Source organism: Hydractinia symbiolongicarpus, chromosome 7 (assembly GCF_029227915.1).
Source record: "Hydractinia symbiolongicarpus strain clone_291-10 chromosome 7, HSymV2.1, whole genome shotgun sequence".
Lineage (NCBI taxonomy): Eukaryota > Metazoa > Cnidaria > Hydrozoa > Anthoathecata > Hydractiniidae > Hydractinia > Hydractinia symbiolongicarpus.
This window is the reverse complement of record NC_079881.1, coordinates 9484326-9510392: the sequence shown is the minus strand read 5'-3', so window position 1 is coordinate 9510392 and position 26067 is coordinate 9484326. Positions and strand designations below refer to the sequence as shown.

The following is a 26067-nucleotide window of genomic DNA, read 5'->3' as shown; positions in this document are numbered from 1 at the left end:
TTACAAAAAAAAAGAAAAGAAAAAATGACGTCCTACTGAGACCACGAAGACATTTAGCCGCGATTGTATAACTGCGCAATTGCTAACAAGTTATTTTTATCTAAAGAATGATATCTAAGATCAACCTTGTATGTATTCCATCGCAAAATTAAAGTTTTCCTTTATTGATTCTATACTATTTCATAGATTTTCTGCTGTTCTCTGTTTACTTGAGAACGGGATATGAAATAATATGCGGGTTTTTGGCCTCACCACGCAAATTTATCTATTTTCAAGTAACTGAAACCACAATGTTATTGGTATTCCTGATTCAGGGCAAATTGGCTAATCACCTTCAACCACATTCAAACTGGATGGTTGGAACTAAATTAGAGAAACTTTCGAGTTTTTTTGGCCTAAATCGCGAAAGTTAGCCCCGCGAAAAATCTAAAAAGGTTCTGAAATTTCTCTCGTAAGATAAAAAAAATCCCCTACACCACTCTCATCCGTATTGTGTAAGGCTTTGTAATACTCGTTAACCGAGTCTTTTAATCAATTCATAATTATGCGGGTTTTTAAATCGGTGATGGTATTATGATGCTTTTACACGCTATTTCCAGACAGTTGCCTGTTGCGAAAGTTAATTATCGCAAAAAATCGTTGAAATGATCATTCGCAAAAATTATTTTTTGAAATCGCGAAAGTTTCTTACTTTAAAGCAATTAAAATATTAGTTTGTTCATGACAAACCCGGAAATAAGCATAATTCCCATAGCCTCTTGCGCCTGAAGCTATGATCAGGGGCGGATCTAGGGTTAGGCAGCCTAGGCAATTGCCTAAGCCTAAGCTTGGGCAAAAAAAAGGAAAATATGCCATATAGCATAACTTGTGAAAGTAATAAATATTTTTGTAAATTTGTCTTGTAGTGCTAACTTTGCTTCGCCAACCTGGATGCGCGTTGTTAGGAACTTTTTTTTTTTAAAAATTCAATAAGAAGTAAACCCGGGGCGATTTTAGGCAAGATACCGATTCGCCTAAAACGTCCGTGGGTTTCCAAGTTTTAAATGAATGAAAATCACGGGTGGAAGAAAAAACGCCTAAAACGTCCGTGGGTTTTCAACTTCAAATGAATGGAATTCTTAAATCGGAAGAAAAAACGCCTAAAACGTCCGTGGGTCTTCAACTTCAAATGAATAGAATTCTAAAACCGAGAAGACAAACGCCTAAAACGACCGCGGGTAAGTTTTACATAAATCTCTGTGCGGCCAAGGGTGTGTCCTTCTTTTTCAACATGGATTCCCTTGATCAGGAGTACACTGTTGAAGAAGCTTTCAAGTCAAATGATTTGAATAAATTGAATGAGTTGTATGCAAAATTGAAAAAAGAAATTCTGGATTCAGCTACCTTTTCGGATAATGAGAGGATTAATAATGTTGGAAAGAAGTATTTTCGCGATCTAGTTGCTGAAACCTTTATTCCAACCTTTGCTAAAGACAAATTTATTGCTTTGAAGTAAGTAGCTAGATAATTTTTGTAGCTTTTTCTGTCTTGAGTATTAGGTACCTCTTTGTGAAAAACATTAAAAGTTATTAAGCACCAGCACTGATTGTTATGAAATAATTAACCCCCACCTCCACAGATGTTCTTACAAAACGTGTTATTAAATCTTTCTTATCAAAACAAAAGCTTCAATTAATAACCTCGATCATATGAATAGTTTGTTTTTTTAAAAACAAGATAACTGAGACAAGTGTAATCTTGTTTTATGTTTTGATGAGTTTGTTAAGTTTAGTATGGAGTATAGCTAGCCAGCAGCTGCTTGTGTGATAGTTGGGAATTTTGTTTAATTTTTAACTTTTACTTTCTTTAGGTCACAAGCCTCAGGTAACTGTTTATACAGCTCTGTATCTTTGTTTTTGTGTGGAGATAACTCTCTTGTTCGAAAACTAAGAACTTTGACATCGTTAGAACTGTATTTAAATAGTGGCTTTTATATAAAGCATCCCACTATAATTTCGGCATATGAGAAAGGCAAAGGAGTTTATTTTAACAATTTCAGAAACATTTTAGGTGGTCTCTTAGTTTCACATGCTGCTTTAGATTCAGGTAAAACTGCTGATGCTTTAATTAAAGTAGAGGCAATGCATAATATAAAAAACTTTGAGTGGTGTAGTTTTGTTTGTGTTCTTGCACTGTCCTCAGCAATTTCGAGGAACATCATTACACTATATCCAGACTGTGGTCACGCAAAATTGAAACTTCTTTACAGTCAAAATATTGAACCTAGAGATTCTGCAGTTTCTTCTACAAGTCTTCACATTTTACTTTGTTATTGTGGTACTTTACCGACACAAATTGAATTTAAACATAATCATTTTGTGCCTCTATTATGTGGTGTACATCCAAAAAGAAAAATCAAGCAACCATTGCCAAAACCTGTGATTAAAAAAAATAAGCAGTCAAAATTGCCTTTCTGGGTAAATAGACATGGCATGAATGACCTAGGTATTGCTTCTGACAGACCTACAGTAACATTTCCTGCTGTCAATATGTCAACCAAAACAAAAAATATTCCAATGTCATCAAGTTCTACTGTTAAATCAGTGACTAGTATTAGTCCTGTAACTAAGCAATCCTCTGGAGGTGCAATAAGTTCTATTATTTCTGTGTCAACCGAAATAACCTTAGCCAACGATATAGCTTCGTATATGAATAAAGTTCAAAACATGGAATATTCAGAAATAATTAAATTAATAAACGAAGTTTTCATCCCTGATAATAACTATAAATTTCCTGTTAAAGATGGTCGTTCCTTTAAATTTGATTGGTTAAAACAATACACCTGGCTTTGTTATTCACCTGCTTATGATGGTGGTTACTGTTTGCCATGTGTTCTTTTTGGAAATAAGTTTCCTAATTTGTTAAAAAACATAAGAAATCTGGTAACACAGCCTGTTAATGCAAAACGTTGTGCTACAACGTTGTTCAAAAACCATGAAAAAACATCTAGCTCTGTAAAAAGTCTTCACCAGGCAACATTTTCACTGTTTACAACATATTTGAGCCAGCATTCTGGTAAAAGCAAACCAATTTCTGAACTTGTTGATCAGCAAATAAGTAAACAGATTTCTGAAAATAAAGCCAAACTTGAGCCAATCATCGATACAATTTTGTTGTGTGGAAGACTAAATATCCCTTTAAGAGGTCATAGAGATGATAGCAGTTATCATCCTGAAGTAGGCAGTTACTCATCTGGGGGAGTAGGTAATTTCATAGAAATTTTAAATTATAGAGCTCGTGCAAACCCTGTTTTCAAAGAAACTCTTGACAACAGTGCAAAAAATGCTACCTACATTTCAAAAACAGCTCAGAATGAGTTGATTAATTGTATTGGTGAAGTCATCACTGAAAAAATTGTTCTTGAAATAAAAGGCAGTAAATTTTTTTCTATTCTTAGTGATGAATGCATGGACAGTTCATGCAAAGAGCAATTTTCTCTTTGTATAAGGTTTGTTGACCAAAATTGTGATGTTAGGGAAGAATTTTTAAGACTGGTTCATTGTGGGGAAGGTTTGTCAGGTGATGGTTTATGTAAAATTGTCCTAAAATGTCTCGCAGAAGATCTTCAGCTAAATATAATGGATTGTAGAGGTCAAGGTTACGATGGTGCAGGTTCAGTGGCAGGTTTTAGAAATGGTTTGGCAGCAAGAATCCTACGCATAAACCGAAAAGCCTTGTATACGCATTGCCATAGCCATCGATTAAATTTAGCAATCTGTAAAACCTGTGGCATTCAAGCAGTTGAGAATGTTATGGGACAGATTAGAGACATTTCATTTTTTTTTAATTACTCTGAAACTAGGCGGTTGATTTTAGAACGTAATATCAAGGAACACTGTCCATCAGCTACAAAATATAAATTATTTAATGTTTGTGCAACAAGGTGGGTTGAGAGAATTAAAGGTATGGAGGTATTTAATGACCTTTATGTAGCTATTGTAAACACATTAGATGAAATGAATTTAAATTTAAATCATGTTTGTAATGCTGACACATCCTCTAAAGCTCTTCCTTTTTTAAAAGTCCTAACCTCATTTGATTTCATGGCTACATTTATGATCACTAAAAATATTTTTTTGATGACTTTACAAGTAACTGAGCTTTTACAAAGCAGAGCAAATGATATCATGGATGGTATACACATGATAGATGCTCTCAAGTCTCGTACTACCATGGTTAGAAACAACATTGACTACTACCATGAAAAGTGGTACAAAGAAGCTTCTGATCTTGCTAAGGAACTACATGTTACTGAGGCAAGTCCTCGAACCTCGGGTATAACACTTTTTAGATCCAACACACCATCAGAAAATCCTTCTGATCATTATAAAAGGAATATTACAATACCTATGTTGGATCATTTACATTCCGAACTTACTGGCAGGTTTGAAGAAAAAGCATTGTCTTGCTATAGTGGGCTAGCTATTCTCCCAGAAAAAATGCTGAGTCTTATCAAAGAAAATGTAGATTGGAAAAAAAGGTTCAATGCTTTCTTTCAATTCTATCTAGAAGACTTGCCCAATGTTCAATCTATCGAACATGAATTGGAACTTTGGGAAATTTACTGGAAATCATATGAAGGGCCTATACCTAACAACATTTCCTCCACATTGAAATCTGTCAATTTTACTGGGTTTGAAAATGTAAAAGTGGCCTTGAGAATTTTAGCCACTTTACCTGTGACTTCTTGCGAGTGTGAAAGGACATTTTCAGCCATGAAGAGGTTAAAAACATTTACTCGCACAACCATGGACTCAGATAGACTAAATGGCTTAGCCTTAATGCATGTACATCAAAACATCATTCCTAATATTTCTGATGTTATTGAGAAATTTTCATTGAAAAATAGACGATTAAACTTTAAGTGAATTACATTATTACCTTCTTCATAAAACCTTACTTCAAGTTATTGTAGAACACTTCTTTTATTATATATACATATGTACCTCTTATTTTACCATACCTATTCTTTTGCCTAAATTATACTTATATTAGTATATGCCTTATCATTGCCTAAATTATACTTACATTTTTATGTACTTATCTTACCTATTTTTGACAAAAATGTTTTCTGTAACTTTAATTCTCGAGTTGCCTTTGTGGCCTCTCCTGGAAGCAATTGACTGTAACAAAGCACCTCCAGAGTAAGGTCCAAATTTCACAATCAATTTACGTAATTACTTAAGTTCTGTTTTTCCTAAATTTTGTGTGTTTTTTATTATGATTGTTTTTACCTTTAGCCTTTTACCCTATCATTTTGACTGGTCTTGATGCAAATAATTGTATCTGTTGAGTGGCGCTCCATTCACTTCATGGTTTGTTGTTTGACAATTGATCATTTATTTTGATTTCAATGCTAGATTCATTCGTCCATTGGTATTACTTCTGTTTCTGCTTATATACAAGTGAAGAAGAAAGAAGAAAGAAGAAAAATTGTTTGCCTGGTTATTAGATTAACCTCAAATTTATAAAAAACATTATTCTGGCATATACAAAACGTCGGAAGATAGTAAAAAGACGGGAGTAGTTATCGCATTATGTATCAAAACTTTTATTTGTATTTTATATTATTATATAGCCTTAGTAGCCGAAAAGCACTTGTTACCACCTCGAAAACCTCTTTCTGGTCTTATGGTATCTCGTAAAAAAAATTGAAAAAAAAACAAAATTTGCCTAACCATAAAAAAATCCTAGATCCGCCCCTGATGATAAAGTTAATATAAATGAAACAAAATGCCGTAAGAACAAAGTTGATTTTTAGCTGAAATCTCGTTTCTCCGTCTTCGCGAAACAGACCTGCTCTAGCAAAGATCTTGTTGCAGAACAGATATATACAAAACCTCCTTATGCGATAAAATGCAACCTTACTTCATTTACTGCGAAATATTTTGCTTTTCGATCTACTACAATACCTTTTTTTGGTGACATTAATTTTGATTGGGTTCTAGTAAAGGGTGAGCAAATGTTGTTGAACAGAGCACTGTACTCAAGTGTCAAGAACAGAAACATCGAGAATCGTAAGTTCAGAGGTTGTGATTAAGCGCCTGGCGTACATTGAAACTGCAATTATTGACGGCGTTATTTAAAAACTTCAGATTTTTTGTCAAACTGATTCGTGTCATGAAATTTTGATAAGTAGATTTTATATGCTGATGTATAATTTCGTAAATTTTTAATGATGGGGCTAAACGCGTTATAAATGTTAACAAGAATCTTTTTGTTTAAAAGGCGAATTATTAATTCATATCACAGTATGAAGAGGTCTCGGAAAATAAACTTCGGTAGGTTCAACATTTTAAGAGAAAAATTGGATAGAAATTGTGTCCCGTTTGGGTATGCAGTCAAACTTTCGAAATAACTTTATCAAAATCAATTCAACAATGTCAAAAGTGTCACAAAAAATCCATAGTTGTCAAAAAGTCAATCTTTTACCTTAAATCAAGCAAAGAAAAACTGAATGTTTATCTCGTCCTAAGGGCCACAACACTTCAGTAATAATATATTGCCAATATGTTTCGATTTTTTCCGCGTCTAAAGGATTTCTAGGCCTAGAGTTGTTTTAAGTTATTTTTTACCATTTCACAGAGAAAAAAAACTAAAAAAAAAGTAAAAAAATGTAACAAGAGACCTGAAAGATTGAAAACACGACAAAATTTTCTCCGTGTAGCAAATATTTTGTCCGTCGAACAAAACAATTACCGAAGAGGCGGATAAGAATTGTAAGTCCTTCTTGTATTGTTTGCTTTGGAGGGAAAAAGAAGCTAATGTTCTAAACAAACATACAACTGCTGTAAAAAAATGTTGTAAAAATGAATGAATTATGCGATAGAGGAATTAGTCCCGGACAAATTAAACTGTGTGTCTCATGGTAGTGTCTGCTTTAGAAGTGGCCGCTTTAGGGAAACTTATTATTAGATTTATAAGAATATTTTTAAACGCATGCGTAATAATCACAACTTTCATGCAAGTCCTAGATAGAATAAATGACATTTCTCAGTGCATCTACTGAAAATGACGCTTTTGTGCGCAGGGTGACTCCTTTTACAAATTAATTTTTAGATTATCCTCTGAATTACGATTAATTAAAACTAAACAAACAAGCTTACTTCTTACATAGGTGATTTTTTTATCATTGCAGCACGTAGTGTAGTGGGTTTGTCTGCGACTACAAGTTCTGGGGACCGCGGATCCAATCCTCCTCGCTGCCAGGCAGTATGTTAGTGATGAATAAAGTAGTTCTTCTTCAATATAAGCTTATTTCTCCTTTCACTAGAACTCATTTTAAGAGGTGCAACACATATAGAAATGAGCTAATTCTAACTACCTCAAACCATTTTACATTAGCAATACGGCTGTAAGGTGAAGAACACTGCTACTTTGTACATCGTTGCCAGAAGAAAGTCTTTAAACAGCACCAGAACAGACGGTCGCCAATATTCAATATGAACCTCTTTTCTAAAGTCTTTCCATTTATGCTTTGAAACAAGAGGAACATTATTATCACGAAGTTTTAAATGTATAATGATATCGATTAGCAAATTACTTTTTATAGACGTGGGCTTTCGCGGATTTTACTTTTGATCGAAAATACAAGAAGAATTAAACAGTCTGTTACTGCCAACGTAATCAATTTGTACAATTATCTGGCGTTACTCTAAAAGTAGCAAAATTTTAGCAATTTGACAACTCGCTTTCAGGAATGTTTGCCCCTATTTAATTGCTCTCTGATAGAAAAGGCGAATAAGGCCCATGTGACCAGGTTAAGCAATTCACATATTCTTTGAAAACAACACGTTCATGGAGCAAATAAATGTGTTTTTTGGAATCAGAACATCAAAATTGACTTAAAAACATTAAATAATTTATAAAATATTTTTACATCCAAAATAGTCAAATTTTGCTCCTTTATGCGTCTTAATAGTAACATTTGTACCTGCAAAAATAAAAATCACAAAGATTTTTGTACTACCTTAAATTGTTCACTTTCCTACTAGGGAAATAGACCACTACCACATTTGTAATAAAAGTAATGCATTCTGGGTTTTTTGATTTCTTGTTTTTGCGCCTTTATGCTTCCTTTGTTAATTTTGAAATAATGACGTCACCAAAGCAGTATAGTGAGTTTGTGTAACATCACTAGTTACAACAATTTCAGGTGAGAACTTTTGCATTATTACGCATTTTAAAAAAAGTCTATACCAGCGCCTATTAAAAATAATAAAAATTTCGAGAAAACACGAAAATGCTCCTTTGAGCTTCCTTTAACTCCTAACTTACCTCTACTTCTATTTCCAGACTCCTTGGGCAATAAATTTTATTTTATGTGCAATGATAACATATGTTAAGAAGAATTAAATTCCACAAGACAATTTTCTGTAATGGTACATATGACTCCTCAAAATTGCTTGTTATAATTGGCCTTCATGCTTCCTTAAAAAGCCAATCTAAGCGCATGCGCTTTGACAGCCTTGCAGAAAACTTCTCAGCATGAAAATTTGTCTCCAAATCACATTTAGCGTCTATTTTTCAGATTCGTAAATGTTTATTGCAAATTATTTAAATTTCTTGTATACTTGTCATTTGTTCAGCGTGTTTCGACATATCGCGAGTTGGAGCCAGTTGGGTACAACAACTATAGATTATGACAAGATCTTGCGCGAGCCAATTTTTTGCAAAAAACAGTAGTAACAAGTTTTAACTTAAATGAAAAGTGATGTCTATAGGCTATTTTTGGAGGGAATTAAAAGGTCTTTCCAAGAAAATTTAGGCCGAGTCTCCAAATTCTCCCATTTGGTCAATTTTACCCTTGCGCCTTTATGCTTCTCAAAACACTTCATTAATACTATAAAACCAAATGTCAACAACTGAAAATTATTTTTTTCATTAGGTCACGTTAATTTATACAAAAAAAGTTAAGAAAAATGTTTAGAATGTATTTTTTGTTAAAAATTTACTTATAAGTCTGCCAGTGCTACGGGAAGCATAAAGAGCGCAGAGCGCTACAATACGGTTACTGTAGTAGTAGTAATTACTTAGTAGTAAAATTACGCTGGGTCTCCTGGCTACTGTGTCTATTGAAAAAGATGTTTTTCTCGCCATTTGTACTTTCTTTAAACATTCAGCAAATGTTAGTCGATTTGCTGGTGAATCCAAGTAAATAATTGCTCACTTTATCACAACAACTATTCAGTATAGGTTTTTTGGCGCTCATTGTAAAGAAAGGAAGTCGTTTGGTGGATACACAACAGTATTTCTGGTGAGTTGGATTGTAAATACGTTTTTGACTTTAATAAAAGTTTTTTTTTTGCTTTTTGAACGTTGCTGGTCATGGTTATATGGTTGAGAATGATTTAAATTTTATAAAACAAAATAAGAGCAGTGGCTGAAATTGTACTGACTTTTTCTTTTTACATATATAAAATGCAACTATATTAAAAAGATTTGACACCAAGTTCTCTTGAGTCCATGTCCAAAAAGTTGTTCGTAGAAAGTGAGAAAAGGAGAAAGATAGAAATAAATGAGATAGAAATGAAAGAGATACTTCAAAGCATATTAAGCTTGATTTTCACTTGCGTCAATAATTTGATTTCATTTTATCCTGCCTTTAGCAGGATAAAATGAAATCAAATTATTTTTTCTTTGAAGGAAGGCAAAAATGAGACAATTATCTTTGTTGTCCATGACATAAACAATAGGAATCTTATTTTAAATCTAAATTATTAGTATTAGTTTAGACCTTTTGCGTTTTTTTTTTTTTTTTTTTTTTTGGAATAAAAAATTTCTGGAAAAACTTTTATGAAGATTATCCTTAGAAAATCCCAAAATAACTTCATTTTATCAAGGAAAATCATTCTGTCAGGGAATCTAATTCTCAAAGAAATTTCACTATATTAGATTTTTAATCTAAATGAAAGATAATTTTTGTGAATATGGCTGTATTTTCTTTTAAGAAAATTAATTCGATACTTTCTTGTGATCCGAAGAATTCAAAATAAATTTATAGCATTTTAATCTAGAAGTTCTAAGAACAAATAAGATTCTTCTCGTTACATCACTTCAACAAATTACCGCATGTGTTCATTACGGAATATGTTAATTTGAACTATCCAGTTAATTTTGTGGTTGTTCAAACATATCCTAAGGCGCCATAGTGTCTCAGGATTAAAAACAACTATGCTTAATCCGTGATTAAGTGTGTAACTTTAATAAAGTATCTAATTCATTTTCTATTTTAGTAAGATATGGAGGATCCTATTACCACTGTCATAATAACTACAGTTCAGGCCCTCTGCTGGTTAGATCGAGATTCGGAGAAACAAACTATCGATAATCTGATAGCTAAGTATTTTTCAAAGGAAAAGAAAAAGTTAGATGAACTTGTTAACAAAGAATACACCGAGCTTTATGAAGCAACGAAAAATAAAGTTGTTCAAAATTATTTAGGTGAGATAGAGCAGCTAATGGAAAGGGAGAAAGAAGGAGAAGAATATAAAAATAAGTCAAAAGAACTGAGAGATGCTGTGAAGAGTAGTCGCATTAAAAAGGATGATGGAGGATTGGGTAAAAAATTTCTGATTATGAGCTTGAACATGGACAAAGGCAAATCGGTTGGCGTTGGACACGTTGAATTCGCAACAAGTCTTTTAAGGGTGGTTTTGGACCACGTGCCGATTGATGTTGTCTTTGTACAGGAAGCGCAAAGCAAGAAGAAAATGAATGAAATATGTGGTGAGACATATTCCTGGGAAGGAGTGGAAGGATCGCAAGTTATTATGTATAACCCTAGATTGTTTGAATGTGATCATAAGTCATTTGATACTAAGAACACAAATATGAAAGGGTTGAGAGACCGTAAATGTGTTAGTTTAACAGACCTCACAAGATTGAAAATAGTTAAGCTGACGTTGAAAGACAATCCGAATGTATCGTTTCTTGCATGTTCATGGCATGGTGCTTACACAGGACAAAAGAAGAAGGTTGAAAGAAAAGACTACCAAGATCTCCAAACATTTTTAAAAGAAGTGAGCAAGGCACATCAAAATATACCGTATGTACTGGGTGGAGATTTTAACTTTAACACAATTGGTGCAAATGAAAGAGAAGAAAAGTTAAATCCTGTGCAGGAGGGTAACCTTTTATGTAGCTACGCTTTATCACCAAGGGCTGAATCAAAATCAAAATCTTATACTCCATACAAAGATAACTTTCTGTGTAAGTATCCAGAGTTGAAACTCGAGTGGATCCAGGTCCTACCGTTCATCAACAACCAAAATCAAAATCAAAATGGTATATCTGAAGAGGAGAAAGGTGAATTATTAGGAGTTAATACATCCTTAAACGACTCAACAGGAACGATTGAGGATCTCCTAGACCACGACCCATTGATTGCTGTTCTTACTTTCACAACTAAAAATGATGCAGAAAAGAAAGAGTCAAAAGTTGAACAAAGAGATGTGAATAAGTTGGCTGATTCAGTAAAACAACAACTTTCGTTCAAGGATTGCTAAATTTTGCCGCGAAGAGTGCTCTCCGTAGTCAGTTTGACATGCATTTTTATTTTATAATTTTTAAACAAGCGTAATTTACCACAAATTTAGATAAACATATTAAGAGAGCCTTGCAAAACACGAGTATGTTAAGGACAAAATAATATCTGTTATATAATATTTAGCATTTTTTCCGTAGGTTATTTTAATTCTCTTTTTCGTGCATATTTTTATATATGAGCGTCTTCGTAGCAAGAGTATGATATGTTATTTCAACAGTTATTTGTCTTCTGGGAGTTTCCTGGTCTACAAAGGTGTTTAATTAGACAGCCTTATTACATATTTTTAATCTTGTAACAATTAAATTTATTGAATTTAATACTGTAACACTTTACTACTGTATATACCTTTGTTTACGAAAAATATCTATCTATCTATCTATTTGAGCCCTTTTGACATCCGACTGATAATTTATTTAAAAAGCTCATTTAACATTCAAAAACACAACTTGCATCTAAAATAGTAGCTATCCGATTGTTGTTTTAAAAAATAGGTTTTGGCAAACTTGACTGGTGTAAGGAGAAGTTTATACCCCTTATTTTCGCTCTACCAAAGTTGGAGTTACAGTTAGATATTTAGCAATGTCCTTTCATACTTTGTTGTTCTTGTTGCTTTTTAACAATAAAAAATGTGTAGAGGTCAACAATGCTTAATTTTGCTGATGTTTTTTCGTTTGTTGAAAATCTTCCTGTGCGCTACACTTCAACTTACTAATGAAAATTAAATTCACTTGCATTTTCAAAGAAATCTTGGGCGAGGTAAAAAGTTAGTCAGCATATCTTTTCTCGCTTTTGTCTAGCAAACTAGCTAGCTAATAAAAATAAAATATTTCTTACCTAATAAAATACATAAATTCTAACTCTTCCACCAAACAACAGCAAGAGTAAAAGCATTGACCAGATTAATAGTACTTGTTCGTGGTCTGTAAGGGGATCAGTTTTACAACCTGAATTTTTAGGTGTTTGAGACCATCATCTGGAAAAATTGATAGTGACTGTTTCAAACAATGGTTGATTTAACAAAATCTTATGGTAAATAAGACATAAAAAATTGGAAATAACATCAATAACACAATCTTTATCGGCGACATGTGGACAATTTTTTAAACAATGGCAAAAGGGCGGGGTAATTATTAAGGCGGGCTTGTGAGAGAGGCGGGAATAACAGTAGAGAGGAAATAATATAGAAGAAAAAACTTTGTGGTATTTCCTGGAAGCAATTAACAGAGTAGCTACATTTCTCAACATTAGTGACGTGAGGTAAACGAAATCAGATTTAGATGTTTTCCATCGTGACAAAGTGTTTCCAGACCTCTTACGCAAATAGACAGAAAATGCAGTGAGTAATTAAGGATCCTTTGAAAATATGACTTGAATTAAGTTTAGATTTAGAACATGGCAAAATGATTCTACTACCCACAAATTGGCTATTTAAACCATATCATTTATATTTATCCATATCATTTATTTTATTTATTTTTATTTATTAGCCGCCTTTTATTACCTGCTATTCGTCCGTCCGTCACAGCTTTTCTCTGGATCCGCAACAAAGTTACTTATCAATAAATGCTCGAAAATGACATTTTTGAATTTTTTAAAAAAACACATAATGGCGCCATTTTCGGCAAAATAACTAAATTTGCCCAAAATGGAGATTTTTTTCTCATCAGATCATCATTACTTTCTCTGTAAATGGTGTAAAATGTTGGTACAAATCATTATCTACAAATTTTATATATATTTATATTATATATTTATATTATATAGTCCTGTATGCGGGGAAAATCTGGTTCCTAGACAACGAACCTAAAACGATCCAAAATGAGCTAAAAATAGGGTTTCAGCCTAAAACAACTATCGTGAACCTCTTATCCTTAAAACTCTCCTTTCGTTACGCTTCTTCCAGTAAGCGCGAACGTCGGATGCAGCCCATCTTCATTACAGTTCCATTTTGGACTGTTGCGTACTGATTGGCTCAGCTAAGATGACATAATTAAAACATAATATAAAATCAAGTCCAGTCTGCGAATCTCTCCGGCTTTGGTCTCAAGTCAACCTGTTTGGATTCAAAGCTTTATCCAGATTTTTAATCACATATATTATAATGTTTGGTACTCCAGAATAAAATACAAAATCAAAAAACAGAGGAAAATTATTCAGGTATTGTATAAATCTTAAGTGTTCTAATATTAGGATTTTGGCTACAGATATTAATAGGAGTCAAACCAGCTGTAAACGAATATTTTTTGTGTCCAAAAAGTTTTTTTTCTAAGATTTCAGATACTAAGATGCTTTGTTTTTAAACAGTACAAAGACATGAGTTAGTTAGAGAATAAACTACCGAGTACAGAAGCAACATCACAAATAGCGTTGTGGTGATGCTTTTGTCTTAACCTCAAAAACAGCAATGGAGCCTCTTATTTTCAAAATTCATGCAGAAATATCAAGCAAGATTTCCGCAAGTGGTAGCTAAACGTTTCCGCAGAAATAGCACTCATACAAATTTAATAGCACTCATGCAAATTAAGTATACAGAAGACCGATAATTGTTAATTCGATGTCTCCGGTTGACAGATATATAAGATAGCCAATTAACAGGTATGGATCATTTCTGAAAACTTTGTAACAACTTAATTTTTTAAAAAGGTGACTAATCTAAAAGGCAAAGCAACTTTGGTGCTACAAAGCATCTTACTTGTAAATAAAATCTCCTCAGTTTATCCTTCATCTCGAGAAAAGAATTACAGGAATAACTTCGTAGTTTTCCCTCTCTAATTGGTCAACGAAAAAGTTAGAGTAGTAGTTTCCCTTGCCTAGTTTTCCAAGGTTTAACAGTATAAATGAGTGAAGAAAAATTTGTAATGTGAAAGAATAAAAGGCGTGAAAATAGAAGGGGAAGAAAGAAGAGAATTCTTATCTCTTTTGTTGTAAAACATTGTTGAATAAATTATATTAAAAAATATACCAGTTTAATTAAAAGAATTAGAATAGAGTCTTCGAATGATTCTTTCACATAGGTATTGCGCTGTTGATTTAACTGGAAACTAACTAGTATATACCAATCAGCATTCTAAATTCCTAGTAACGAATTTCGTGTTTCTTTTCATGATGAAATTACAATGCGTAATTCACGATTCCGTTTATAAGTGAAGGTGTCTTTGCAACATTCCCTTACAGTGTTGAGGAAGGCTCGATGTGTTTACAGTTAACCAAAATAATAAAGCACCAAATGCAGGTGTTAATACAGCTGTTGCTGCCATCACCCATGCGAATGGATCCAGTTTATCAACGCTAAATAAATAATGCACTTTTTTATAGAAAAATCAATTTGAATTTTAACTAAGTAATAGTATTTTTCCTAAAAAGGAAATTATTCAACTGAATTTAGTTTATGACGATATATCTGTATTTATTTAATTGTTTTGTGTTGTTTGGGACTTCTTAGAACGGAACTCTTGTATTACTTATTTTAACAATCCCACCATATGCCACTCTATAAACGTAAATGTTATAGAGTAGAAAGACGGGGGTATTTATGAGCCAGTAGTAGTGAGACTTAATCCTACAGAATCCATTTTCTGATTTTGCATGTTATTTTTAACAATCAGGCTGTAACGATGGTTGAATTTTTTTGGGTTGTTCGCAAATTTTGTTAGCTGTGAATAGCTTAAGTGCATGCTTAATAATGCAGATTAAGATTTGTTGATGACTTTTCCACCCATTACGCGCTGCTTTTGAAGGTGTTGATTTGTGAAGCGTTAGAAAAAATTGAACGTTACAGGTTTATGGAGAATGAGATTTAGAAATTACGTCGGTAAGACAGAAAATTGTATTTGGTATATTTTTTTTACGAAAAAAGATGAAAGAAGGATATCTACAAGCAAAATTAAAAAATTAAGTTAATTTTTTAAATCCTGGTACATGTCTTAATTTGCGTAGTTGAAAATAAAACGTTTATAGTCCAAATCCCTGCATAAAAATAAAAAAAACATTTTTTATTCAATTTTATATATATATTCGTTTTGTATATGATCTATAAATACAAATTCGCTAACTGTTCCAAATGTAATCTGTGTATTCTCATAACAAACTGATACTGATATCAGGTCAAATGTGTTGATGATGATATTGTTCTCACCTCGCTGCTGACAAAAAGTTTACAAAAGATCATCGACATCAATGTCGTGTTTCCTATACATGTGGCAACATCTGTCAAGATAGAAAAAATAAAATTTTCGGTATGTGAAGTTACCTTTGCAACCATCATTATAGAGAAACATGGGGACTAGTCAACAGGGCTGTTTGTATAAAATGGATGTTAAACATACGATTATTAAAGTTCTGTAGAATAAAACATACGTAGAAAACGCTGATGGAATTTGCAAACGTGAGAACTTTAATAAAAACATGATAACATTCAAACCTTCTTTGTGCAACAGTCAATACAATACCCAACCATACGTCAACAATGACTAAACCAGACAGTTCTCTAAAAAAAACATTTTTTATCAAAAGGCTTATTTCCATTTGAGTGCATTTTTCGCTTTCCGACTATACTTTAAATATGACATGGGTACTGTCAATTAGGATATATCTGAAGAAAAAAGAGCTTTTTGTCCATTGTATTCTTTACAACCTGCTAACAGACGTGACGTCATACCAAAAAATATCAACTCTTAAAACGGTATACTTTAGCAGTTGTGTCTAATTCACATAGGTCCAAAAAAAATTATTAAACTTACCGCCCTTTCTGCATTGTGAAGAATATTGATGTCTGTTTTGATTATCTCACCATAGTACAAAATGACGTAGAATATCATTGCTAAGCAAGCTGCGCAGTGAATCAACACAAACCCTTTCCAGAGGCTTTGTTCTACAAGAAATATAATTATGTAAGAGTAGATGAACTGCATAAGAGTAGCTGAACTACACAAGAGTAGGTGAGTTACATAAAAGATGAGGTGAATTACATAAAAGAAAGTAGTTTAGCTTCTACCATTAACATGTTTCTTTAACACCTCAAAGAAAAGAAGTTTTTAAAAATCGATTTTCCACAATTTTTATATTCTGAAGAATGTGAGAAACAATACTGACAATAATGCGATGATTTGTGAATATATTTTGAAAAAAATATTTCGCATAGAGGTTTCAAAAATCTTTATCGTGTACTTATACATGTCTTTTTATTTCCATATTTGTCAATAAAAACAATCTGTTTTCAATCTAGCCTGGTTATCTATAATATAATACCCGTATACGTCTGTCTGTCTGTCACGCAAAATGGTAGCTTAGCTGCGCAAGTAGCGAGACGCACGTGATGCGGTATAAAAAGGACGTGGATTTTTCCACGGGCTAACGACTACTTTATTTAATTTTGACCAGTTCGGTGTAAATTAAAAGCATGAAGAAAATGAACTTACTATTCAGAGATAATGAAAAATGAAAATTTTCTGCAAACTCGAAGTTATTGTAGAAATAAAAAAGAAAAACTTAAAGATTGTCTTAGTATTTTCAAACTTTTAAATAGAACTTCACTCTTTCTCATTCAAACAAACAACACCGCTCCTTTTCTTATTAAACCTAAAGATCCCAGCAAACAATCTTTAATGTTGCACTGTTGATGCTTAGGGAGCTTGCCACATTCTCAGTATGAATAGATACTATTCTACCTTGCAGTTGTGGAAATGTCAATATCGAAAAGGAGATGACACTGGCGATACCATAAACATACTAAAATAAGAAAAGGCAATAGTCATAGCTTAAAATCCTAATTATACTTACAACGTTGAAAAAGATGAAAATGAAACTTACCATCCATATGGCAGGATCGGGATCATTTAACTAAAACAAAATGTTTCCTTTGTTTAATGTTTGTTTTAAAAAAAGTGCTGCCAAATTTATATTCTTGTACAAAATATTGTATAGATGTAACCACGAAATACAATATATTGTGGCTTCACAAGCGTGTTTAAATCAAATCGGCTTAATTTGATGAAACTAGCAACAGGTCCTATTGAATTAATTTTAAAGATTTAACACCCCTTTTTTCATTATCAAAACGAAGTGAAGTATTTGTATCCTTCTTGCGCATAATTTTATAGAATTACGCTAGTTGCTACATTTAATTGTACAATATAGCATACAATATATTGTAGCATTGGAAACTACCCTTAACCCTGCTGGTGCCCGTCCCATAAATATGGGATAGCCACAGGCGTTTTACAGGCCCGCCCAACCACGTTACAAGCAATTTTAACAAACTGGTTTTGCTCAGATCTAGTAGCAAGACCAAAACAAAGCGCTTTTTGGTGAAATTTCGGCCTTTTAATGTTAATAATTCGTTCAAAAAATCTCTCTGCAAATTCTTCCAAGTCCGAGATTGTTGGTCATGTTTTGGTTCTTGAGTTATGGTCAATTGAAGTTGGTATAAAATTTGTGTCAAAATTGACTTTTTGACAAACGGACCGCACCACGAGGGTTAACAAGAGTTTTGTGATAAATTCATGCGTAATCATTTTTTTCTAAAAAGCTATTCAAGATAACACTAATATAAAATATTTATATCATGTCATTAAACAAAGCATTTACATTTGAAACCAATTCGAGAAATGATTCGACTTTGAAAGCTACTGTGTATTTAAAATTAGAACGGATGTTCAACAGGTCTTATCTATTTAGAAAATTTGTAGGAAAATGAACATCTATCAGATCGCCTGTTAGCTTTAAAAACTGTCCTGTTGTTAGCAGGATCCGAACTGAAACTATTAGATATCCGCTACACGGTTAAAACACAAACTTCGTATATTTTTGAACTTTCAGAAAGAACAAAAAATCGGAAAAAAGGAGCCTAATAATAAAATAACCCTAACCCTAACCCTAACAAAGCTTTTGTTGCTATTATAACACAATCCAAAACTGTTTTCCAAAACAATTTTGATGAAACTGAAACTACCCGATCTACAAAACCAGAAGCTAATAAAAATGAAGCTATTATGAAAGCACGAAATGAATATCTATCTAAACAACTCATTTGTTACAGTTGTGGAGTTGCTGGACATAAAGCGAGTGAATGTCAGCGACAATGGTGTACCGTTTGTAGATCCTCATCGCACTCGAACCGTAACTGCCGAAAACAAAACCGTGACCAGGCCAAGTCGATGAGTGATAATAATCAGAGTCATTTTTTTGAATTCAAGATTAATGATGACTTCAGTATGGAAATTAATGGTAGTGAGACACTACTCGTGGACTGTGGAGCAACAACCCATATAGTGAATTCTGAGAAAAATATGATTGACATTGATAACAACTTCAAACCAGCTGAACATTATATAGAATTGGCAGATGGGAGCAAATCAAACAATGTTGCATTGAAAAGAGGAACGTATGTCACATACTTACGTACAGAAAGTGGAGAATTAGTTAAAGTTAACCTTGAAAACGCACTGTATGTACCAACTTACCCTCAAAATAATTTTTCTGTTCAAGCCGCAACCCGTAAAGGTGCTGTTGTCAACTTCTCCAATGATCATGCTAATCTCATTGCCCCAGATGGAACAATCTTTCCAATCGAACAACGCCAACGACTATACTATCTGTACAAGAATAATGTGAACCATAAACGCATAGAAGATTTGAGAACATGGCACAGAATATTAGGACACTGTAATATTGATGATGTGATAAAATTAGAATCTGTAGTTCAGGGAATGCACATCAGTGAACAAGAAAAATTTGACTGTGAGGTATGTACACTAGCAAAGCAGACCAACACTCGTAATCGTCAGCCAGACATCCGTGCCACGACTCCTTTCGAACTTGTACACACCGACTTAGCCGGACCAATAGAACCAGCGTCACTGAATGGCTTCAGATATGCTCTTGTTTTCAATGATGATTTCACAGGATGTATGTTTACTTATTTTTTAAAACAGAAATCTGATGCGTCCCGTGCATTAGAAAAGTTTTTAGCAGACATAGCGCCCTACGGCAAAGTGAATACCTTTAATTTTGACGAAGAAATGTTTCCATTTGGTGATGTAAAACGAATGCGATCGGATGGGGGTAGGCGATACATATCACAGGACTTTAAAACTATCCTGACAAAACACTGTATCAAACACGAAATCTCTGCTCCACATTCTCCTCATCAAAATGGCACTGCAGAGCGCAGCTGGCGCACCCTTTTTGAAATGGGAAAAGCGTTGTTACTTGAAGCTAGTTTACCTAAACATTTATGTACATATGCTGTTATGGCTGCCACACATATCCGAAATCGTTGTTTTGTAGACCGCATCAGAGAAACACCTGATGGTCTTATCACGGGACTAAAACCTGACATCTCAAGATTACATGTTTTTGGTACAATATGTTATGCATACGTCCATAATCAAAAGAAACTGGACCCAAGAAGCCGTAAAGGAATTTTTGTCGGGTATGACAAAGAGAGTCTAGCCTATCTAGTTTACTATTCCGACAGCAGGACTCTATCAAGACATAGACTTGTGAAATTTACGGAAAATTTTCATGTCGAGGAGCCGAACACAGCCATCAGCAACGACTTATTTTCAACTGAAGCCAATACTAAACCGGCTTCAAAAATTAGTTTAGAACAAAATGAGAACCTAGAGAGAAATCCGGAGGCTCGATACCCAACTAGGGAACGCAAAGCTCCACCACGATATGGTGATTATCACTGTAGTGATTTTGAAGACACCGATTATGATTTTTGTTATCTGAATGTTCCAAACACATACAATGACGCAATTCAACAAGATGACGCAGATCTATGGATAAGTGCGATGAAAGAAGAAATCAACTCTTTAAAGCTCAACGATACGTTCACCGAAACACCACTACCCAAAAATAAGCAAGCAGTGGGGGGAAAATGGGTGTACACCATCAAAGGAAATTCAAGCAACCCAATTTACAAAGCGCGTTATGTAGCAAAAGGATTCAGTCAAAAAGAAAGAATAGATTACTCAGAAACCTTTTCACCAACTACTAGAATGGAGTCTATCCGTACTTTACTACAGGTAGCTGTTCAAGAAGATTGGAACATTCATCAAATGGTCGTTAAAGGAGCATATTTACACGCTCCAATAGAATGTGAAGTTTATGTTCAACCAGCTCCTGGATATGAAACAGCCAATAATGTTTGGAAGTTAAATAAATCTCTTCATGGGTTCAAACAAAGTGGACGCAATTGGCACCAATTGCTGCATGATTTTTTATGTGATATTGGTTTTGTCCAATCTCATGCCGATCCATGTGTGTTTGTTCGTAGACAATGTGGTGATACCATTGTATTACTTGTTTGGGTGGATGACATTATTATTACATCAAGTAAGGACGAAGTGCTCAACACTGTCAAGATCCAGTTGAAGAATCGATTTAATATGAAAGATCTTGGAACACTCTCATCGTTTCTTGGAATTGATTTTGAGAGAGGGATTGACTACGTCCCCATGTCCCAGTCCCGTTACCTTAAAGATGTCCTTATCCGATTCAGTCTCAATGATTGTAAACCGAGGAATACCCCATGCGAACAAAACCCTGCCGCATATATATTAGATGAGACCAGTGATACCGAGAAGACCGATAACGACACCAAACTATATCGTCAAATGGTGGGAAGAATTGTATATGCCATGACTTGCTCCCGACCAGATTTGAGTTTTGTTGTAACTAAGCTGTCTCAACACTTGTCAAAGCCTGAAAATTCAGACTGGATTATGTTAAAACATGTATTTTGATATATAAAGAATACTGTGGGTTATGCATTCACTTTTCGTAAACTAAACCATGAAGAATTTCGTCTCTATGCATTTTGTGATGCTGATTGGGCTTCTTCTTTGGATAACAGAAGAAGTATTACCGGTTATTGTATCAGCATCAATCCCAGTGGGCCACCTATCAGTTGGAGGTCTGTGGCACTTTCAACATGCGAAGCTGAATATATGGCCCTCTCACTAACAGCTACCTAACGCGACTTATCAAAGATTTAACAAATTTTGACCTCAAGCCGCCTGTGATTAAAAATGACAACCAAGGTACCTTAGCGTTATTGAAAAACCCCGTAAAGCACATGAAGGCCGAACATATCAATATCCGATATCATTATATCAGAGAATGTTTTTAACAGAATCAGATAGCTGTAGAATATATACCTTCCAGTGAAAACAAAGCTGATATATTTACAAAACCGCCAAAGAAACATTTGTTGACAATGTTCAAACAATATTTATTTGGAGAGTAATTTTTAATGAGAACTTTACGTCAAGTGGGGGTGTTAGATTGCCGCCATATTTGTTTTTGTTTGCTAGATTTCGGTGCCGTTTAACTAGAACGACATTAGGACTAAAGATGGTAGAGTTAAAAGTGTAAAAGAAGAAACACGTGTTTGTTGATTTTATATAGAAGAAAAACCATTTTCGTATTTGTTTATTTTATTACCCCCAAGTCATGGCTGAAATGTTCACAGACTAATATTATATTGTAAGTTTAAATTGTAAGCAAAATGTTTGTTTTTGAGGGTGGGAGGGAGGGAGGAAGGGGGTTGGGAGTAGGTGCTATGACATACTGTCGATCCAAATGGCTACATTTATTAGTTGTTTAAGTTTGCTAAAACGCGTTACCTGTAAAAATGTGGCAGTGACAAAGAAGATAGCCATCAATCCATTTAAACTTCGCCAAAGAAGCATTCCTTTTGATTGCGACGTCATATTATCTTGTAAATAAAGAAACATTTTTTAGCGAACCTTCATCACTGTAGTATAACGAAAAAGGCTATTGGCATAAAATTCTTTCCTTGACAGCTTTTAAGATAAGCTAGGTTTCCTATAAAAAACAAATTTGGAGACTCCTAAGGTGCTGGAAAAAATTATTTTACATAGAGAACAAAACGAAAGAAGAAAAAAATTAGCCATAGACTATAATATTTATTTTGGATAAAGAGAATCTGCTGTGGAAGCAAGAATTGACGGGAAACAAGGCCAGTTAATACTCATTTCCAACATTGGTCAAGACAGATACAAATTCTGATAAATAAAGAAATAACAAAATACAGATAGCTAGGTATTAAATATTTGTAAAAATGCATAACATAATATAACATAAAAATTAATATTAATAAAATAAAAATCGTAACCGTCAAAAAATTCAAAAAGGAAGCTTATGAGAAAAAAAAATTGTTAACAAGCTTATCTCTTGCTCACACATAAATCTCAATATTTCTATATACATTTTAACTTTCTTAAATATTGTTTTCGTGCGTTTTGTATAACTCGCCAGTCTCTATAATCAACACCGATTAAATTCACTGTTTTTTCTAGTCTTTATTCCACTGTAACACAAATTAACATCTGCGTCTAGAAGTAGATTGCAGTGAAAACCTAGATGCCAAATGCACAGACTGAACGAAAGGTATAAATTAGATCGAACAAAATTATTTGTTTTCCTCCCTTGAACACCTTTGTCGTCCCATACATTCGGCTAAATTAAAACAGTGTTCGAATTTGCGGAAACCCATGTTGATCCATAACCATGTTCCAATGCGAAATGAGCGATGAATGAACGATTACTTTAATTCCTGTGTTAACGGACTTAAAGGGGTGATAAAATCGGTCTTAACTTGAAATATTCAACAAATTTACCTTAATCTAAACGCTTCTGTGAACCAATAGGTAATACAAGGCCCAAAGTGACGAGAACTTTATGCAACCAAAAAACAAATATCCAGTTTCAATTAAAGTTAAACGAAAATATAAAATTCTCTTTTAGTGGGATGGGATTTTTGAGGGCGCTATGCTGTTTTAATTTAAGAAGTAGATGGCGAAAAGAACCATGTACTCCTGTCAGAGGAATGTCAGAACTCTGTTTTATCAATAAGAAAAATGCAACACAGGGTAAGGATAATACAGAACTGAATTATGAGCGCTCACCTTTTAAGAACGTTTTATACAACACTTGTTGTCTTTCTGCTTTAATAACACATGTGTAAGATATAGAAAGAATACATTTCTTTTTTGTTTTGATAACGATTTAACTTTTACGTCTCTTGTGTTTACGTACCGCGTCTGTGATGACAGCTAAGTAAATAAACATGATTTTTATGTGAACACAAGCTGAACGAAGATGCTGGTTCTAAACCACGATGCAGGTTTTTTTTTAATTTTTTTTCTTTTTTTTTGTGTATAAGAATTGGTAATCAGATTTTTGATACCGGGACGCCATGCCTTTATAAAATAATAAAAAAAACAGGGTCGAGGTTGGTAGTATGCCTTTAAAAGGCTTGTGTCTTAGAAATTATTGTCACACTCATTTGGTAACAAGCCGTGATCTTGAAAAAATAATAAAGGAAAATAAGGCTTTGCTAATTTGTGTTTTACCTAACTTAACCACATAATTTCTAGAATAGCATAAGGCCTTACTTTGAAACATGCGGACGCCCATACCTGTCACTATTGTGCGCAGTAAAAACAATTCTACTGCACAGTAGTCATAGTTCTACTATGCAGTAGTCAATGTTCCACTGCGCAGTTGTCCGAATTCTACTGCGCAATAGTACATGTGCTTCTGCGCAGTAGAACTTTGACTACTGCGCATTAGAAGTCTAATTCTACTGCTCAACATTAAATGGCAGATATGGGCTTCCGTATTAGCTTGATTTTTTACAAACACAATTATGAAGCTGCATCAACAAAAACAAACAAAAACCATAACCCAATGTTTGTACATAAACACATAAATTTCAGATAACTACTCTGGAAAGAAAAGTTACAAATGAGAACAAAATGAGGCTAAATTCCAAAGTTAATTCCTATTAAGAACAAAATAAGAAGAAATCAGACTGAAAAGGCTCGAAAAAATAAGAACAGCCTGCCTTAGATCAGATTTTATCGTTTTTTATAAAAAAGGGTGTACACTCTTTGTGAGTATGGCTGTACCGGCTTACCTGTGGACACACTTTTGCTACAAGTTCACCGGAATATGCCTCTTGTCTATGGCTGGTTAAAAATAAGGAAAAAAACATTGTTTATAATCGACGAATTAGTACTTTGTGCAATCAATAAATCATAATTTTATATTCAACATGTATTTCTGCATTCAACGAATCATATTTCTATACAATGAAATACATTTTTACATTCCTAAGTTGGTAATTTACCGAACGTGCAAATATGCGACGATAATCCCGCGATAGATAAAATTTAAAATACTACATTATTTTGATCCAACTGCGCCGCAATGAATCAAACCAAGGACTTGACACATGTGTACAACCTTTTTATTTATGCATAATCTGTCCCGACATCGAACCGACAATTTTTGTTCATAACGATAATATAATTATACGTTCCGACTATACAACGATCGTCAGAACCGACTCTCAGAATTACCATTCTGTTTTGGTCACTTGAATCTTCCTAAAAGTCGGAAATAATAGTTTTTTGAAGGAGTTGATATTTCAAAAAGTATATGTTAAATAATTTTTAATTATTGTATATTTATTCAAAAGAAACCGTAAACATATCCAAACTCAGATGCAGATTTTGGGCAATTTCACGCTTATGATGATGACGTCATACCTATAATGGTGACACCAGCAAAAAATAAAATTTCCACCCCACCCTTATCACTACTGTCTTAAATTTTTATTTGAAAAGTAAAAAAGGATTAAAATCTCATCTAATAAAACGGAGTATAAAAGCCGTATGAAATCACACCACAAGTAATGCTGAAGCATATCTTCTTATAAACCCTTTATCAACAACCAATCGTCAGCTTTGCGCAGTGGCATTACCATAGCCAATGAGGTTTAACCGAGGCGTGGTGATTGCTAATTGAAAACTTTTCCCAATATCCCGCAGGACGGCTTGAAACACAGCCGGCCTTGCAATATTTGGAGGTTCCCACTGGGACCATTCTATCAAATAGAATTGCTAGCAATAACGGTTACTGCTCTGAATGCCTAATGTTGCGTATTATAAAAAGTATATCCTCGTTAAAAATATTATATAATTTTCTGTTCTCAGACATAATAATAAAACACGTTAAAAGTTAATTCCCAACTATTACAAACATCCTAAAAAGAGCTGCAAAGCCCACCAAAAAAAAATCGGTTTCATATGAAAATTGTCTCTAAATCTTTTTCAAAATCATGTTTTGTTCGCTGCTCTATTAGTGCGTGACATCATGTATTTAATATTATAAATGTGGTGATGTTTTAAGGGTTTATCAAGGTATGTTTTCACCTATCCATTTAATATTTTGAACATAATTACATGGATATATATGTTTAGTTAAATGGTATTTAATATTTACTTTCAAGACCTATCTCGAAAACCAATAATGATTTTGAGCAAAACTTTTTTTCAAAAATAGAATGCAATATATTCCTACGCTATTTAAAAAGTTCGATGTTGTGAAGCCGAAGTAAGTTTTTTTGTGAATATATTTTCTGTAAAGTGGAATTCTTGCAT

At 33.6% G+C, this 26067-nt stretch overlaps 3 protein-coding genes and 1 non-coding gene across 6 annotated transcripts; 3 read left to right on the top strand and 1 right to left on the bottom strand.

Moving 5' to 3' along the window:
- The first annotated feature begins 1207 nt into the window (after positions 1–1207).
- On the top strand, positions 1208–5655 carry LOC130648910 (52 kDa repressor of the inhibitor of the protein kinase-like). The gene is made up of 2 exons (XM_057455040.1): positions 1208–1491; positions 1850–5655. Exons 1-2 carry the CDS (start codon positions 1271–1273, stop codon positions 4905–4907), a joined length of 3279 nt encoding a protein of 1092 aa, XP_057311023.1. The 5' UTR covers positions 1208–1270; the 3' UTR covers positions 4908–5655.
- Positions 5656–9234: 3579 nt separating this feature from the next.
- LOC130649076 (uncharacterized) lies at positions 9235–13316 on the top strand. The gene is made up of 2 exons (XM_057455277.1): positions 9235–9295; positions 10275–13316. Exon 2 carries the CDS (start codon positions 10281–10283, stop codon positions 11544–11546), a length of 1266 nt encoding a protein of 421 aa, XP_057311260.1. The 5' UTR covers positions 9235–9295; positions 10275–10280; the 3' UTR covers positions 11547–13316.
- Positions 13317–13907: 591 nt separating this feature from the next.
- On the bottom strand, positions 13908–23690 carry LOC130649234 (transmembrane protein 220-like). 3 transcript variants are annotated; one of them, XM_057455487.1, is made up of 7 exons: positions 23527–23690; positions 22222–22423; positions 17396–17425; positions 17254–17314; positions 16327–16457; positions 16008–16073; positions 13908–14875 (listed from the first exon to the last, which is right to left on the bottom strand). In XM_057455487.1, exons 2-6 carry the CDS (start codon positions 22330–22332, stop codon positions 16047–16049), a joined length of 360 nt encoding a protein of 119 aa, XP_057311470.1. In that variant the 5' UTR covers positions 22333–22423; positions 23527–23690; the 3' UTR covers positions 13908–14875; positions 16008–16046. The 3 variants fall into 3 exon arrangements, with proteins under 3 accessions (XP_057311470.1, XP_057311469.1, XP_057311471.1); XM_057455486.1 differs by lacking the exon at positions 13908–14875 and adding an exon at positions 14924–15793 and having other exon boundaries at positions 23527–23687; XM_057455488.1 differs by lacking the exon at positions 13908–14875 and adding an exon at positions 14924–15793 and having other exon boundaries at positions 22222–22313; positions 23527–23686.
- Positions 23691–25367: 1677 nt separating this feature from the next.
- Positions 25368–25506, top strand: LOC130649836 (U4 spliceosomal RNA). The gene has a single exon (XR_008983252.1). It is a non-coding gene; the product is annotated as a U4 spliceosomal RNA (small nuclear RNA).
- The last annotated feature ends 561 nt before the right edge of the window (positions 25507–26067 follow it).